The following is an 18,507-nucleotide window of genomic DNA, read 5'->3' as shown; positions in this document are numbered from 1 at the left end:
TCCTTTGTCACCCTTCCTCCCATCCCAGATAATGAGAAATGCAGCCATAGGTATTTCTGCCACTGCCAGGCCCCAGGGGACCTGCACAGGGTTAGGTCAGAAGCCCAGCCCTGCAGTTTGGGAAATTAGCAGCATTTGTGGAATTCCCAAGAGCCTTACTTGATTTCTCTCAGCTGTGCCAGTGGTTCTTGTTTGGGGGGTGTTACTGCCCCTCAGAGGGCTTCTGTAAATGTGGGAGGGGGGTCTTGGATTGACACATGACTAGGGATCCTGCCAGAATTTACCTGGCAGGGTCCAAGGATGTTAAACATCCTGTGAGGAGCTAGACCCTCAGGCACACACTACAAAAACCAGTCCTGCCCTTGAGCCACTAGGGGGGTAGTCCATTTACTTCCGCTGCCCCTCCAATTCCTTGGAAAGCCATCCTCCTTACCAGTCCCCAGGCTGAGTGAATGGGGGAAAAGAGCATGCCTCCATCCCAGCTTGTGGCCAATGGCAAGGATATATTTCCAGGTGGACGTGGGCCCAAGTGAGCAGGGCATCTTGTCTTGTACCAGCTTGCTCTGATTCTTCATATATGGCTTCTGGGGGTCAAAGAAGACCTGGGTGTGGGCGGTGAGACTTCTCCAGGCAGGGGAGGCTTCCTGCTTGGTGCTGGCAGGAACTCCCCTACAGCCCACCTGGTGGAGCCTTGGCCACCTCACCATGGGACACCCATGTGGGACATTTTCTCCTTTCTTCTAGGCTTTTTTGGTTCCTTATCCATTTGCTTCTCATGGTATGTGTTTAGAGGAGTCTAGCATACCTGCTCCAGCTGAACCCCTCTCTTCTTCTTGTTTTGCAGTCGGGAAGACGTCTCTGATCACGCGGTTCATGTATGACAGCTTCGACAACACGTACCAGGTGAGGTCCTGGGTGCCCTTGCCTCCCCACCGTGTCTGCAGCCGGGATGACCACCTAGACCCCATGCCAACATCTGTTTTGTCTCGGAAGAGCTTCCCCTCTGTGTGCTGGGCCCAGCCCACTAAAGACCCAGAGCCCTTTTGAAAGTCCAGACCTTGATAAAGGAAACACTTCCAAGAGGAAAATTCTAGAAACAGAGAGGACACGTTTCAATCTCTGTTCTCTTGCTCCCCATGGACAGGTCTAAACCACCACACTGTTTCGTTACTTGGAGTGTCATCATGTAGAGGAGAGTGGATAGGCAAGATGTGAATTGAGGGAGATGAAAATTAGAGCAGTAAGAGAACTTGCTCTTCAAGCATGGTTATGTTGACTCACCCCTGCACACAGGGGCATGTGTGCACAGTGGCTGAGGTACTTCCTTCCTGGAGAGGCTGGTTGTGATGGGGTTGCACTGCTCTGTGAGGGCAGGAGGCTGGGCAGAGTGACTTCTGTAGCTCCTGGCTCTTGAGAATGGTCTGGGGCCAACCAGCCCAAAGACTGAGCTCCTAGGATTCACTAACATTGCACTCTGCTGGCATTATTGGTGGGTCTGGAGGATCATGCAGATAAAGGAAGTTTCCCCTGCAACTCTAGCTTTTTGTGAAATGCACAAAATTGAAAATATTTCAGCTATGTTTAGGGGGAAAAAAAGATATTTTCTTCCTTAACCAAAGGACAAGTAATCATTTTCTAAGCCAGTGGGTTCTGTAAGCTATGAGTTCCAAGAGATGTTAGCTGATGTCAGTTGAGTGGGAAAGGTAGGAATGAAGGTTCGGTGCTTATACAGATATAGGGAACACTGGTATACAAAAGTCAGTCGACTTTCCTGCTGCAGGACTTCTCAAGGCTTTTACTATATCGATAGATGGTTTTGATTTGCTGAAAGAGGGATATAGTGTGCAGGATCTCCCAGGGGTGTTTGATCATGGGATCCTTTTGTTCCCGAGTCCTCAGAGGACACGTATTTATAGCACAAACTGGGGACTGCTGTGCTAAGAGGTCCCTCTGCTTCCCCAGACTTACACAGGATATGGAGCGCAGCTCAAGGCAAATGACAGGTCTGTGTCTGCTCCTTAGACTGTCTGTCTCCCTCAGGACCAGTCATTGTCTTTGCCTCGAATACACTCTTCTCTGCCTGCTTTAATTCCCTGCTTTTCCTCTGCTGTGTCTAAAACACCAGATAACTAATGGCCTTGAAGAGTTGACAGAGAATAAGAACATGTGGCTCTCAGAGGGGGCCCTCAGTTCTCTGCAAAACCCTGGGCAGTGGCTTTAGAATGTCTGTCTTGGCTACACTTTGTGTTCTCTCCAGGCCAGGGCTTCCCAGAGGCCCCCATAAGGGAGTTCTGCCACATCAGTCTTCCCTTGAGATTACAGTTCTAACACACTTCAGTTCTGAAGTCTAACTGGAGATGCATTTATTTGTGTGTGTGTGTGTATGTTTGTATGCAAATGACCTGGCAGATCTTATTTTGATTATTTGATTTTTTAAAAATTCTAAGTTATTTATAATGCCTCTCATTGGTGTCCCACTGAAAACAATGGGACTCTTGGCTGGCTGCTGTTCTTGGTGCTGGGTAGGAGCAACTGTGGCCGCAGGACCTTTGCAGTGACTGTGATTCTCGTGCGCATGGACCAAGGCCTCAACTCCTCCCCAAGTTCTTTGAGTTTCTCAGAATCTCCTCCTACCTCCTCTCCGGTGGCCTCTCCTCTGGCCTGCTGCTTGGCCTGCACCCGTTGGTCCCATGGTTCTCTCTGCTTGCTGCTCCCCACATGAGCCACAGTCACGCCTCCACACTTTGGCTCATAGTGTCACCTCAGCTGGAATGACCTTCCCCCTCTGCTTCTCTGCTGTGAGAAAGTCTTCTGGCTCATCAAGACTCTGAGCACTTGTTTGCTCTGTGGGTGGGGCCCTCCCCCCTCCCTCTACTCTGGAGCCCTCTGGCCCCAGCACGTTGTCTTCAGGCCTCCTTTAGTCTCCCAGTTCACAGCAACTCCTGTGTGCTCTGGCTCCTTGGACGGGCTCGGCGTTTGACTGAGGCCAGCACCCCTCAGATCTGCCCCTGCATTCGTAGGCCCAGCACAGAGTCTGGACATCGCTGGTGTCGAGTGCCTGCTGGCACCAGAGCGGCTCGGAGGAGCACTCTCTGCCTTGGTTTTCAGACCCCACCAGGCCAGGAGGCCACAGAGGCCAGATGTCTTAGCATGAAGGAGAAAAAGCCCAAAGGGAAGCAAGACCTTGCCCACCGTAGGCTTTTTTGACTTTTGTTATTGCAGCAGATAGAATTTCTTTCCCAATGCTCTTTACGATGATAATTAGGCTGGGAGGCCAGGGATCCAGTTCTGTGCATACACAGGCCATTTTAATGAACTCTCTGGAGAAAGAGGGGGAAATGGTATTGTTTATTTTGTTTATCTTAAGATGGTGGCAGAGACATTTGGGAAGTAGACAAGATCCCCAGGGGCTCTGGGAAATGTTGCTAGTTGTCCCTGGCCTCTCCCCACCAACCCCCTCAAACTTCCTCTCCATCAGCTGGCAGAGCCCCCTCCCTCCCCATTAGCTGAGACATTCAGTTCCCAGGATAGAATCATCCCTCCCTCTCTCCCATCCTTTTATAATTCTCTGGCTCTGTCTCTCATCCCCTGTGTTTCTCATTCACTCATTCAGACAGCAGGTGTTTGTCTAGTGCCTTCTCTGTGTCTGGAGGGACAGTGGGAGACAATGGCCTGGCTGCAGAATCTGGTCCTGCCCTCAGCAGGGGGACAGGGAGTAGGGGGTTCAACCTCATCCTGAGTGGCAGTGCGTGAGCCCTCCTCCTCCCTCAGTCTGGTGCTGGACAAGCCTGAGGCCCTGAGGGGCTGGCCTGAGGACTTGTGAGGACCAGGGGCATGCAGAGCTGGGTTTCCTTGTTCCACCCCTTGGAGGGGGCCTGTCTGCCTAGCAGGCCTTGGGGGGATGCCACCTTGTCAGCTGGTGGGCCTCAGGAGACGGGGTCTCCTGCCACTCCTGCCTGGCATAGCCCCTTGTTCTCTTGACACATTTGCTAACCAGCCTCTCACCACCCCTCCCATCCCCCCATCGAAATCCACTTACCTGATTAAACCCCAAATCAAGACTTACAGCCTGGTGAGATGAACTCTGCAGTAATTCTCTTGTACAGAACCCCAACTAAAAAACTGCTTTCAAAAGTTGTTGTAGAAGACACCTGCTGCTGCCTGTACTGTGATAAGACTTGACCCTCTGCCTAGGCCTGAAGAACATACCTGCAGGCCTGGTTCTTGGGCTGCCTTTTGGAAACCTGCATAGCACCATGATGAGAGGTTTCCCGCCCCTGCAGCGGCCACTGGGAGGGGAGACCAGGATTTGGGAACAGTACTCTTCTGGGGTTTCTCATAGGTCCCTCAGAGGCTCTCTGTCTTGGCTGTACCTTAACATCACCTATGGCGGAGATGGCCCAGAGATCCATAGGCTGGCTCAGGCAGTAGTGGTTTTCAATCTCTGAGGTGACTGAGATGACCTTCTAGCCAAGGCCTGAGCCAGCAGCCCATCCCTAGACCTCCCACCGCAGCACAACTTATGAGGTGGCTGACCTAAGCGGCTGTTCCTAGGAGAGGGTCCTGGCCTGCTGGAGCTTACTCAGCTGCCCCAGGAGCACAGGACCCTTCCTGAAGGACTGAGAGGCTTTGCCCATGCTGGGTCACTCCGGGGATTTCACAGAGCCTCTGGGAAAGGAACAGAACAGCAGTGACTGCTGTGCCAGCACAGGCCAAGGGATGCCCAAGGAGCCCCTCACTCCTCAGCCATCTGCACTGTTGTTGCCAGCCACTCTGCCTGAGGCTTTCCTCCCACCTCTGGGCTCTGGATTTGTATCCAGGGCTGCCAGAGCAAATGACCACAAACTGAGTAGTTTTAAACAATAGAATTTAATTTCTCACTGTCCTGGAGGCTGGAAGTCTAGAGCCACACTCCCTCTGAAGTTCTCCCCCCAGCATCCTGCAGCTGTAGGCTGCAGACCCTTGTTGTCAGGCTGCGAAGCTCCAGTCCCTGCCTCTGTCTTCATGCAGTCTTCTCTCTGGGCCTCTGTATGTCCTCTCCTCTTCCTGAAAAGACACCACTCATTAGACTGAGAGGTTTCTTCTAAATGCGGGGTGGTTTTTCATCTTGAGGTTCTTAACTGCTTACATCTGCAAAGACTGTATTTCCAAATAAGGTCCCATTCTGAGGTTCCAGGTGGATATAAATTTGGGGTGGGACATTCTTCAGCCCACTACGGCACCTCCCAGTCTGATCCCAGTGGGGACCAGACCTTCTGGCCTGGGCCTTGGCTCCATCTGGAGCTTTAGACAAGGCAGGGGTTGGTGGCTGTTCTGGTGGGCACAGAAGGTTCTGCAGGGGAGCGTGGGACAGTTTGACTATAGCTGTGCTGGAGGGAGGAATGATTATGTGCTGAAGGAGAAGCCTTTGTGGAAATTCCAAGTGTGATGATCCATCACTGCGTGTGTGTGTATGTGTGGTGGGGAGGGGTCTGCCTATGGCAGTGGAGGATAAGAGTAGGGCCTTTGTGTGGGTTATTGGCAGGCTGCATTTTGATGTTCATAGACCTTATGCACTTTTGCCTTTATGGGTACTTTGGTCCTTCCTTTGTTAAATATATATATACATATATACGTATATATGAAATTATATTTTACAGCTGTTGTTGAGAACATATAATCCCAACTAGATTCATTATTATATATTTTTATTATGTTCAGTCTTCTCTTGATTTTCAAAGAAATTAAAAGTCAAAAAATATTTTTATGGTCCCCTAAAAGTACCCTGTGCCCTAGGATCTGAGCCTGCCCTGCCTCGTGGATACATGTGCCTGGATGCTTGGGCCTGGGGAAGGCCCTGGAGGCTCAGAGGGACTTGGGCTCAGGAGGCAGGAAACAGAGAGCTACTGAGGGATCCACTGATGGGATCAAAGATTTCAGAGTTTGCAGGAGACAGATGCAGAGCGCTGGACTGGGGCAAGGTTGATGGATGCAGGTGGGGCTCACACAGACTTGGATGCTCCTGTGTGGGGCAGAGCGGGGAGGAGTGTGACGGAGCAGTTATGCAGGGCCACATGGGAGGTGAGTGAGGGGCCTGGGCCAAGGACAGAAACACCAAAGGCAGCGGAAGGCATGAATGAACAGAGAGGGTCGGTGGGATGCAGAAGAGGGTGGGGCTGAAATGGGCCCTAGGTTTCTGTCTAGATACCTGGGAAAACCATCAGTGCCATCAGCTCCAAGAAAACCGAAGAGTTGACTGGGAAGGAATAATGGAACAGCCAAGGGAAATGTTTGAAAATGACCATTACGTTGGGCAGACCCTTGAATGGTTGCATGGAAGCTGGATTCCCAAAGCCCTAAGAAATGATGAGTTGTGGATTGGAGTGTAGAAAGGAGGTGGGGGTCCAGGCTGAGGGACCTCTCTTCACAGAATCTAAGATGCCACCCATCCACATGGGGTGTTCCAGGAACTGCCCAGCACCTGGGGAAGACAGGGATAGGATCTTCTGCCCATGGTAGAGGTGGTCCGAGTGGGGTCACACACCGAGGAGATTGATGCAGTACATTCCCTCTTACCTTAGCTCGCTCTTTCTCCTCCAGAATGATGCTGCATACTGAGGAGGTCTGGGGTAAGAGCCCAGCTCTGTCACTTAGCTCTGAGACTCTTGGCTGGCATCCTACTTTCTCAGTATTGCAGTCTCTTTTAACCTGGAAATTATTTGGATAAGATTTAACCCCTATACGACCTAGACCAGTTGCCTCTAACTTTAGCAGTAAGAATGTGGATCATTTGTATTTCGACCATAGCTCATCACATGGGTCTTAAAGTCTAGATGATGGAAAACCACAGGCCGACAGTACCGTTGGCATAGATGTGTGTCATGGTATACTCTGTAGGGAAGCAGAACAGCACAAAACCTCACCAACAACAGCAATGGCTCTACCTCCAGCTAGGTCGATAGTGACAAGATGGCGCTAACAACACCTCCCTAATGGAGTGCCTGGCTAGGACATCGTGCCCCCATCCCCACCGTCCCTGTGCTTACCCCCGGGGAGGGATTGGCAGCTCTGCCAGATGCTGCTGTGCTTCTGGCAGAAGCTGGACCTCAAGTCCTCACTTAAGTCTAGCAAGCTGATGATTTTATTATGTTCGTAGAGTGGGGTTCCATCTTTGGAAACACTAAGTTCTGTGGTCAAAATGGGAGGCAACAGTCCTATACAGCAAAATGTTCTGAATGCCACGCTGCTTGGCAAGATGTCCATGCCTTTGGAGACCCGCTGGGGTGCCACCAGTCACCCACATGCTCCATCTGGAAATGATCTGGTTCTGGACTGAGGGTACACCTGCCTGGCTCTGACCTCTTGTCTTCCCTGCCCTCCTCTCTCCTCTTCCTGCCTCTCTTCCATTGAGCATATACAAATTAGGAATGCGGTCCCCTCCTAGTAGGGAACTCTGACTAATGGTGGCTTGAGAAGAGGGGTTGAAGTTTTCCAGGTGCACGCAGTCATGGGGAGGACTTGCAGGGGCACTGCTGCACAAGTGTGCTGTAGTCCCTGGGCTCTGGTTCCCACTCTGGTGCTCCTTCTGCTCTGTGGGTTCTCATCTGCATGCAGGCTGGCTGTTGCTGCTCCAGACATCAACTCTGCATTCAGGGCAGAAAAGGAAAGCAAGTGCTTCCCTGGAATGCCCTTGCTCTCTAGCAGACTGCAGCTTCAGTCTTATTGGCCAGAATTGGGTCACCCAACCACTCTTAGCCTCTGGAGAGGCTAGGAGAGCAGAAGATCTCCATGACCTTCTTTAGGCAAGTAGAGGAATAAGAGGTGACTGGTAGGTATTGGTGAGTCCACCAGCAGTGCCTGTTATGCTTTATAAGTTAAAGGGGCTCATGATGCCATTCTCTGCCCCAGATGTCAGCAGTCTGTCCTGTTCACTTTGTAGGTGACCCTTAGATGGGTCTTAGACACCCTCAAAAGTCCACCACTTGGAGCATCTTTCACCCTGTTAGGGAGAGGGCTTTTGTGCTTGGACCCTTTTGTGGCCCTCAGGCCACACATCCCTGGCCATCTGCATGGCTTTGAAGGGATTGACTGATTCTGATGAAATTTAACCCCTATATAAGTCAGAAGGTACATACTGTTTGGTTGACCTTTCAGACTACAGGAGATAAAAGACCAATTGATATAGATACTTAAATTGGGTGGTGACAGGCACAAGCTACTCTCCACTGGGAGGACAGTGGCCCCCAGACTGTGCAGACTCTGAGGCTGAAGTGGCTGAAAGAAGCCAGGTACCTGTGCCGTGGCCTCCTGAGTCAGCGTCTACTCCCTCAGAGCACAGTGCTGAGCTGCTGGCAAGGACAGACCCTGACCAGCATGTTTTCCAGAGGCTACCGCCTCCTTCCCCCACAGCACCCACTTGCCAGTCTGAATCCGTAGTTCTGCCAGCCTCATTTGCATGCTAATTTGCATGACTCTACCCTATACTCTCATCTGATGGTTGGTACAGAGCACAGACAGCAGCTTCATTGTCAAGGGCTTGTCATGCCCAGCTGCTTTCTGCCACTTGTGGATGCTTCCCCAGCCATGGGCCAAGGCCTGGCCAACGCTAGAAAAAGACACACACACACTCCTTTTCAAGATTTCTCTTCCTGAGAAGAGTCTTGAGTCAATTTATGCAAATCACCATGCAGATTTCCACTGCAGACTTTATTACTGTGTCTTGCCAGAACGTGGATGCAAAATTATATTTCATCATAGAAGCACACAACAAAATAGATGTCAACAACTGCCTTAGGAAACATCTCTTTTCTTGGGGATCCACTGGGCCAGTGGCTGTCTTGTGCAGAGGGAGATGTACAACGGACCATCATTCTGCATGGTGTCTGAGCCCCCACTGACACTGTGTAATACCACCTTCTTCTGAAGTTGTAGACGCAGCTGGGAAATCTGTGTTTGCTAAGATTTCTCATAGTTTGTGTACAATGAAATGCCTGCCATTTTTCATAAGTAGTGCATTTTGTAAGCATGATACTACAGGAATAAATAGTGGAGTCCAGAGCGCAGCCCATCCTCCTGGGGGATGACAGGCAGCAGGCAGCACAGCTGAGGACTCACAGCTGAGTCCATAGGGATCATGGACTGGCAGGAGAGCCCCTGAAATCAAGCCTGCCGCTCATGTGTCTTGATATCCTCTTAGCATTCCTGTGGCATAGTTACCAGCAAGACTAATTTATTTATAAGAGGAAATGAACAACAGAGAATGCATACGTTGACTCAGACTTCATGACAAGCTGGAAGAGAGATGTGGTCTCCTTTAGAATCCAGTCAGCCTTTCCTACAGGGAACACTAGTTTATTAATAAGGGATGTTAATAAGGATTGTAAGCACAAAGTTTTCTAGAGCAAGGGAGCTTGGGAAATGTTGGGTTCCGTGTAATTGTTCATGTTCCTTCAGTGCAGGACTTCTCAGAAACTTTACTGTGCCAGCATGTTTTATGGCTCTCCACTAGGAGTTAGAACATGCAGCCTTTCTCAGAAACACTTGATTACAGTTTACCTTTGTCCTGTAGGTTACCGCTTGGGGATGTATTTCCAAGAGCCAAGTCTGAGAAACGTGGGAGGGAGGGTCTTCTCCATGGCAGGTTTTTACAGCTTCTCTCAGAAATGCTCTGGTCAGTTGGTCAGCCTTCATTTTTGTATATGCAGAGTACCTGTGTGTAGTCTAACTCATGTGATCTGCAGTCCTTCAAGGAGGCTATGATAATCCCCGTTTTAGAGAGAAGAAGTTCCCAATCCAGTGTTTTTCCCAGCCCATCACAGAACACTGGCAGAGGTCACTGAAAACAGCACATGATCCCACCAGGTCCGTTTAGCTGCAGCTTCTGGAACTGGTCATGGTCAGCCCAGGGAGGCACCGAAGGAAGCCTATGTTTGCTGGCAGAAATCTACCCTTGCCCCCTCCCCAAGAGCCTATGAAGGCTCCTGATCATTCCAGCCTCTGAACCTCCTGGCAGCACAAGGTCTGTGGGCATATCGTGGATCTGGGCTTTACCTTCAAAGCAGAAGTGACTCTCCCCATCCCAACTCACCCACACAAGCACACCATACCCATTCCTACCCGCATACACATACTTATACCTGCAAATGAATACGTAGTTGCATGGGCACGTGTGTATCTCCATTGTGCGGGGGTCTACCCACACATGCACACGTTCCCATCAACACACACCACCCTCTGTGACATGTGCTGGCCTTCAAGAGGGAGTGTAGGTTGTGGCAGGTAAGAGGGAATCACAGAGGATTCTGCCTGGGTAGCTAATTGTTCTGTTTGCTTGGTGTCCCCCATCATCCTGTCAGATAATTTCTGTTGTTCTGTTTTTACACTCACTGTTCCAGCTGCCATGTGCTGTCAAACCTATCAGTGATTTTAAGATTTCAGATACTTATTTTTCAATTCTAAGTTTGTATTTGGTTCTCTTTTATTGTTTCTCTTTCTCTGCTGAGATTTTCTTAAAATCTGCGCCTTGAGCATATTTCTCTATATACTTGAGCATAATTATATTAGCTACTTTAAACTCTGCTACTTTAAACTCTGCTACAGTATCTGGGTCACCTCAATGTTGGTCTCCACCTGTTCTCTTTTTCCTTGAATATGGTTTGCACTAAATATGCTGAGTACATCAATATTTATCATACACATTGTAATTTAGACTGTGGATTATGTTTCTTCCTTCGGAAGAGTATTGGTTGGACACAATTTCTCCATTTTCTTCCGTGTAGTAGGCACCACGTTTTAAAGTTTTATCAGATTTGTTTGCTTTGTTTTGTTTTCAGTTTTAGGTAGGCTGCTTGAGGTCTGCTTGGGTCAGTCAGAGATTTGGGCAGCTTTCACATGTAGAATTTGGAGTGCCCTCTCTGTGACTTTCTCATGTTTAGGATTTCCCACATTTTCTGGCTGTTGTGGTAGCTTTGGGATTTGACTTGTTTCTCAAATAGCAAGACTGTGGGTGTCTTGCCAAATTTTAGTGACCCCTGGGCTCCAGCCAGGGCTGCCCTCAGTCATAAAAGCAGGAATCTCACCCAGGGCTGTTCCCTTTTTTAAAGTTGACTCCCCTCCAGTTTCTACCTGCTTTTGGTCCCTTTGCGGTGCCTTCAGAGAGTTGTTGGTTGTATTCTGTTCAGAGTTTATGATAGCAGTCTGTAAGAGGCTTGTTCTGATAGGAGCTCTGCCATGACAGAAATCAGAACTCTCCCATTCCCTCCATCTGGGGCTTTTCTCCCCACATTTCCCATCCTCCATACACCCCCATTTTCACCTGCTGGAAAGTTTGCATTCACTCGAGGACTTGTATAGTTCCTTCATCTTGTCTCAGGAAATCAGAATCAGGGTCCCTTTCTCTTAGAGTCCTTCTTACAGTACTGGTCCTTTCCCATCTGTCAAGGACCGCAGTTCTGTGTGCTGTAATCTTAGCTCCTCTACTGGGTTGGAAGTTCAAAGCTTAATCTGAAACTCTAAATAAGCATTAACCATGGGGAAGAGCATTCCAGGGGAGGGAATGGGTCTTCATGGGCAGGAATGGGGGCTCGTTCTGCTCTGGACCTAACAATTAGTAGGCATTCAAGGATGAGAAAGTGAATGAGTTATTATTTACTCACAGTGTTTGCCAGAAAGGAGCTGCCCAGGGCCTGAGAGAGACGGGCTCCAGCTGGTGGTGGTGTGGGGCCAACTGCTTGTGCCTTGTGTCTGGGAAAATAGATGATGCCAGGGAGCTAGAGATTTCCTGGTAACCAAGGCCCAGTAAAGGCCATCTTAAAAGTTCTTGTTTTTGCTCCCTCCTTAGAGAGCCGCCTTTTGTAGTTCTCGTTAAAATGCAAATGAAGTTCCTCTTAAGTGGGCTCTGCTGAGCTATTATGGCTAATGACCATAAGAGTCTGACAATAAGAAGCCAGACACGATGTGACCCCCATGCAAACCCAGTGACAGCTTCAGGGCACAGTGACAGCTTCAGAAATGAAGGGATTTCAGGAAGCAGAGAGAGTACAGCCAAGTAGTCAAAAGCAGAGGCTTTGCAGTCACGGAGACCTGCGTTCAAATCCTGCTTCTGCCACACAGGGCACCTGTGTGACCTCGGTTTCTGGGTGAGCCTTGGTTTCCTCATGAACAGCACCGTCCGCATACATGGGCATCTCCCTCTGTCTCTCACTCCAGGGAGGGAATGTACCCCTCCTTCTGGATACCTCAGGCTGATTACAGCCCAAGCTCAGAGACTAGGCAGAGACTAGGCAGTTGTTTGCAAAACTTACCTGCACAAATGAATTACCGTAGGCTTATTTGGAATCCTGGTCTCTGAAGCAAGTGACCCATGCACTACATGTTGAATCCCTGGCCAGTAGGAGAGACTGACTGGTATGAGATCTTCCCTATTTCCTATAGCAACTGTTAAATGAGGGGCCCTGGGGCCAACCTGAGGGTGCAGAAAGTGACTTCCAGAACAGGACTTACAGAGGAACTGAATCTGAATAGGTTTTAGCCACATGGAAGAACATTCTGAGGAGGGAACAGTACGAGATAACACTAAGAAATACAAAGTGACTTGTGTGTGTGGTGTCTTGACCAGAGCATGGTCAGTAAAGTATAAAGTAACAGCTGGACACGAGAGGAAGTGAGGGCAGGCCCTGAACTGTTTGTAGACCAAGTGAAGCATTTAGACTGTTTCCTAGGGATAGGGGGAGGGAAGTGATCAGATTTATGTTTTAGAAAGCTAACCCTCATGCTGGATGACAGATTAGTTATAAGGGAGAGGGCCTGAGGGCAGAGAGACCAGTTAGAAAGCTGTTGAGGTTATTCAGGTAGAGAAGTTGGAGGTCTGAACCAGGGCAGTGCTAGGGGGATGCTGAGAACAGAGAGGCGAAATGCTCCGGGGTGAAGCCATCAGCTCAGTGATTCTTCTGACATGAGGGAGCAGACGAGAGAGCAGGCAACCAGCAGGGACTCGGGAAGACTCCCTTGGCTTGGATACCTGGGGTGGTAGCGGTGCTGTGCATGGAGGGAGGAGAATTAAAGCTGGTTTGGAGGGAGATGGTGGGCTCTGTGTGGGACACACTGTGACTAGGGAGATGTCTAGTGAACAGCTGGATGCCTGGACTTGGGGTGCAGGACAGAGGTAAAGCCCAGGATGTGGACTGAAGCTGGGAGAGTAATGAGGTCCCCTGACACAGAACAGGGAACGACAAGCAACATGTTAGAGAAAGGAACAAGTTCCTAGGAGAGATCAATGAGGAACAGCAGTTAGAGAGGCAGGGAAGCCAGAAACAAGTAGTATCATGAAATGCAAAGGAAGGAGGTGTGCCAAGGAAAAGGACTGGTCATCAGGGTTAAAGGCATCAAACAGAGCTTCACCTGCAAGTGTCCTTACAGTTTGGAGATGAAATGGCTCCTGGCAACCATAGCAAGAGCAGCTCCAGTAGGCAGAGGACAGAAGCCATGCCACCCTAGTCAAGCAGCAGGTGGGAGGGGAAGAAGGGGAGCCTGGGTTTGGGGTCCTTTTCCAGAAAGCATATCACTTGAAGAGTAGCTAGAGAAACATTTAGTGACAGGGACGTGAGATTTCTGAGAATACTTCTTGGACAAAGGCAAAGAGTGAGTAGTGCATGAAAGATTGAAAATACAGAAAGGAGATGGCTGACAGAACATCATCTGGGAGGAGGGGGCTAGGGACAAGGGGACCCGCAGGGAGAGGCTGGCTTTGAACAGGAGGAACAAACACTCAGAGTCCAGAAGGATGTGGGGTAGGGCTGGACACTTGTAGACAACTTTGCAAATACCCTTTTCAGTCCTGGTTCTGCCATTGGCAGCTGTTGACCTTGAGCAAGTAACTTAGCACCTCTCACTCTCACTCAGGTGTCTTAGCAGTGGCGTTTGCATACTGAGGAACGTAGCTCGTAACAGAGGTTATCAGGAATACATGAAGTAGGGCATGTCAAGTGCTCTGCATGATAGCTGGCAAAGGCTAAGTACTCGGATGTTTCATCATCGTACCATGTTTACCCCTGTTATTGTACTAAAGGTAAACACAAGGAATTGAAGTGCTTTATAAATAATGTTGAAAAGTACGACTTGAGGCCATTTCTGAGAAGGAGCCACACTGAGGACAGAAGAAGAGGGGAGAATGTTATGAACTGTTGCTGATATGGGTGGAAGTTAGGTGGTGATCAAGGACAAGTCACCTGTTTTTATATTTACCCATAGATTTACCATTTGTGGTACTCTTCTATTCCTTCTTTAAAGATGCAAATGTTCGTCTGTGACATTTCCCTTTGGCCTAAAGTATTTCTCATAATTAAGACTCACTGGTGACAGATTATCACAGCTTTCCCTTATCTGAAAATGTTTTGTTTTTCATTTCTGAACAAAAGTGACACTGGCTGTGGAATCGTAGGCTGACATAATGGTGGCGGAGATACTATTTCTTTTGGAACTTGATTCTTTTCCATTGTCTTCTGTCCTCAATTGTTTCTGATGAGAAGTCAACCATCATTCTCGGCATTATTCCTTTGTACAAATGTGTCTTTCTGTTTTCTTGCTGCTGTCAAGGTTTTCTCTGTATCTTTGGTTTCAGTAATTTGACTATGACATGCCCATGTGTGGTTTTCTTTGTATTTATCGTGTTTTAGGCTCACTGAGCTTCTTGGTACCATGGGTTGATGTTTCTAACCAAATTGGAGAAAATTTTAACTTATTTTTTCAAAAATCTTTTTGCTTATTCTGTCTATTCTCATTATGAGGCACCAATTGCATGTATAGCAGATCACTTGATACTGTCCTAGCTGTTCAGGAGACTTCATTTTTATTGTATCTTTTTTCTCACTGTGTTCCAGTTTGAACAGCTCATTTTAGCTTGTCTTCAAGTTCATTGACCTTTCTTCTGCAGCATTCGAGCTGCTGTTACAGAAATCCTGTGCGTTTTTATTTCAGGTACTGTATTTTGTAGTGTTGAGATTTTCAGTTTTTGTTTTTAGAATTTCCATGTATCTCTTGAAATTCATCATTCATCTTTTCCTTTGTATTTTAAAAATATATATAACAAGCATTCTGAAGCCCTTCTCTGCACATCCAGCATCTGGTTCATTTGGGGGTCTGTTTTCTTGATTATGACTTGAATTTCCTCTTCTTCACTTGCCTAAACCTTGTTTTATTGCATAGCGGACATTGCAAAAACAGGCATACCTTGGAGATACCTGCAGGTTTGGTTCCAGACCATGACAGTATGAAGCAAATGAATTTTTTGGTTTCCCAGTGCATATAAAAGTTATGTTCATACCACACTGTCATCTATTAAACATATAATAACATTATGACTAAAAAATAACATACATAACTTAATTTCAAAAACTTTATTGTTTTAAAATGGTAACCATCATCTGAGTTTTCAGCAAGTTGTAATCATTTTGCAGGTGGAGGGTCTTGCCTCACTTTTGGTTGCTGCTGACTGATCAGGATGGTGATTGCTGAAGGTTGGGGTGGCTCTTAAAATAAGACAAGGAAGTTTGTCACAGCAGTTGACTCACTGATAAACAATTTCTCTAGCATGTGATGCTGTTTGATAGCATTTTGCCCACAGTAGAACTTATTTCACAGTTGCAGTCTGTGCCCTCAAACCCTCCCGCTGCTCTATCGGCTCAGTTTAGTGGTATTCTCAGTCCCTGGTCATCACTTCAACAATCTCCACATCATCTTCACCAGGAGTAGATGCCATCTTAAGAAACCCCTTTCTTTGCTCATCCATGAGAAGCAACTCCTCATCCGTTCAAGTTTTTCGTGAGACTGCAGCAAGTCAGTTCTGTCTTCAGGCTTCATTTCTAGATCTCATGCTATTTCTACCACATTGGCAGTTAACTTCCTCCACTGAAGTCTTGAATCCTTCAGAGTCATCCATGAGTGCTGGAATCAACTTCCAACCTCTTGTTAATGTTTATATTTTGACCTCTTCCCATGAATCACAAGTGTTCTTAAGGGCATCTAGAATGGTAAATCCTTTCCAGAAGGTTTCAATTTACTTTGCCCAGATCCATCAGAGGAATCACTATCTGTGGCAGCTAAAGCCTTACAGAATGTATTTCTTAAGTAACAAGACTTTAAAGTCAGAATTACAACTTGGTCCATGGGCTGCAGGATGGATGTTGTGTTAGCAGGCACAAAAACAACATTAATCTCATTGTATATCTCTATCAGAGCTCTTGGATGACTGGGTGCATTGTTAATCAGCAATAATATTTTGAAAGGAATCCTTTTTGCTGAGCAGTAGGTCTCAACATTTAATATTAGTATTAGTATTACAATATTTAGTAAACCACGTTGTAAATAGGTGTGTCATCCATATTTTTTTGTTCCATTTATAGAGCACAGGCAGAGTAGATTTAGCATAATTCTTTAGGACCCTAGGATTTTGGAATGGTAAATGAGTACTGGCTTCAACTTAAAGTGACCATGTGCACTGGCCCCTAACGAGAGAGTCAGCCTATCTTTTGGAGCTTAGAAGTCAGGCACTGACTCTAGCTACGAAAGTCCTAGCGGCACTTGGGTGGCTCAGTTGATTAAGCATCTGCCTTCAGCTCAGATCATGATCTCAGGGTCTTGGGATAGAGCCCCACATTGGGCTCTCTGCTCAGTGGGGAGCCTGCTTCTCCTTCTCCCCCTCCCCCTCCCCCTCACTTGTGCTCTCTCTCTCTCAAATCAATCAGCCAGTCAGTAGTTAGCTAGATGACCCTAGATGGTATCTTTGCATAAGGCTGCTTCGTCTACCTTAAAAATCTCTTACTTAGCGCAGCCACCTTTGCAAGTTATCTTAGCTCAAGCTTCTGGATCTCTTGCTGCAGCTTCTACATCAGCACTGGCTGCTTCCCCTTGCACTTTGATGTATGGAGACGGCTGCTTCCCTTAAACCTCTGCTAACTTCAGACTTTTCTTCTGCAGCTTCCTTATCTTTCTTAGCCTTCATAGAATTGAAGAGAATTAGGGCTTATCTCCATATTTTACTTTGTCTTAAGGGAATGTTGTGGCTGGTCTGATCTTTTATTCAGACCACTAACATTTTCTCTGTATCAGCATTAAGGTTGTTTCATTTTCTTATGGCCCGTCTGTTCACTAGAGTAGCACTTCTAGTTTCCTTCAAGAACTTTTCCTTCGTTCACAACTTGACTAACAGTGTGGTGCAAGAGGCTTACCTTTTAACCTATTTCAGCTTTTGACATCCTTTCTAACTAAGCTGAATAATTTATAGCTTTTGATTTAAAGTGAGAGATGTGCAACTCTGCCTTAGAGGCAATGACTGCAGGTCATTAATTGGCCTGATTTCCATATTCTTGTATCTCAGGGGATAGGGAAGCCTGAGGAGAGGGAGAGATGGAAGAATGGCCAATTGCCGTGGAGTAGTCAAAATACACACAACATTTATCAGTTAAGTTCACTGTCTTATATGGGTGCAGTTCATGGCATTCCAAAACAATTATAATAGTAACACCAAAGATCACTCATCACAAGAGTACCAGAAAAAATGTAATAATGATACAAATTTTGAAATATGAGAATTATCAAAATGTGACACAAAGACATAAAGTGAGCAACCGTTATTGCAAAAATTGCCCCAGTAGACTTGCTCTACACAGAGTTCCCAGAGACCTGCAATTTGTGAAAAACCGTTTTCTGCAAAGTACAATAAAGTGAAACATAGTAAAATGAAGTGTGCTTGTAATAAGTTATAGAGATTCCTAGGTTCTGTTACTTTCTTCTGAAGAGTGTTGAGTTTTATTTTAATAGGCAATTAAATTATAGACAGCTAATCGTTTTGGGGGGGATAAGGGGGCAGGGATTATCTGCCATGTTTAAATTTTGTTAAGATAGGTCACTTTCGGTTTTTCTCTCAGTCTTCTGGTGTGACCCTTAGTCCTGAGATGATAACCTTCCTCCCAAAGCCAGCCCTTGTGGTTTTCCCATGGAAAGCCTGAGGTGTTTACCAAGTCCTTCTAACTTAAATGATTAGGAAGTTAACCTCAGGGGAAAAAATTGGTTAGATGTTGGATTGTACCTTGTTCTCTTTCCTTCCTTCAGAGATTGTAACTCTCCATTTTCTGTCAGCTTTTGATTAGTCTTCAGTGCTTAAAAGTTATTTCTTGTATTTCTCCACAGTTTTGGAATAGTTATCTGTGGGAGGGTTAGTTTGATAGAAACTACACAGCCATTATTTAAACTAAACATAGGAATACATTTTGGGGCCAAGCTGATGGTTCAGTCATTCCCAGGGACAATGTCTATGTTTTAGCAAGAATCTGTACAGCCATGGGGAAGGTCTGCTGTGGCTCAGTGGCCTAACTTGCTAGGGACAGAGTGGTCTAATTAAGGAATCAGAAGTCTCTATGATGTGGAAGAAGCATGAAAGTGGGACGAAAGCGGGGAGAGAGCTGAAGAGGGAGGAGGTTGGCATCTTCCAGACTGTTTCCTCAGTACCACTCATGTGGTCAGGCTTTTGTGAGG

General features: G+C 47.2%; 1 protein-coding gene across 1 annotated transcript in view; it reads left to right on the top strand.

Moving 5' to 3' along the window:
* RAB6B (RAB6B, member RAS oncogene family) overlaps window positions 1-18,507 on the top strand; it is a 64,894-nt gene that overhangs the window by 31,625 nt on the left and 14,762 nt on the right. The window contains exon 2 of the mRNA XM_059162646.1: window positions 845-903. Coding sequence (XP_059018629.1) covers window positions 845-903 — 59 coding nt within the window. The remainder of the gene's footprint in view (window positions 1-844; window positions 904-18,507) is intronic.

Source organism: Mustela lutreola, chromosome 2, assembly GCF_030435805.1.
Source record: "Mustela lutreola isolate mMusLut2 chromosome 2, mMusLut2.pri, whole genome shotgun sequence".
NCBI lineage: Eukaryota > Metazoa > Chordata > Mammalia > Carnivora > Mustelidae > Mustela > Mustela lutreola.
The sequence above is the reverse complement of the archived record's forward strand: the minus strand, read 5'-3'. Positions and strand labels throughout refer to the sequence as shown.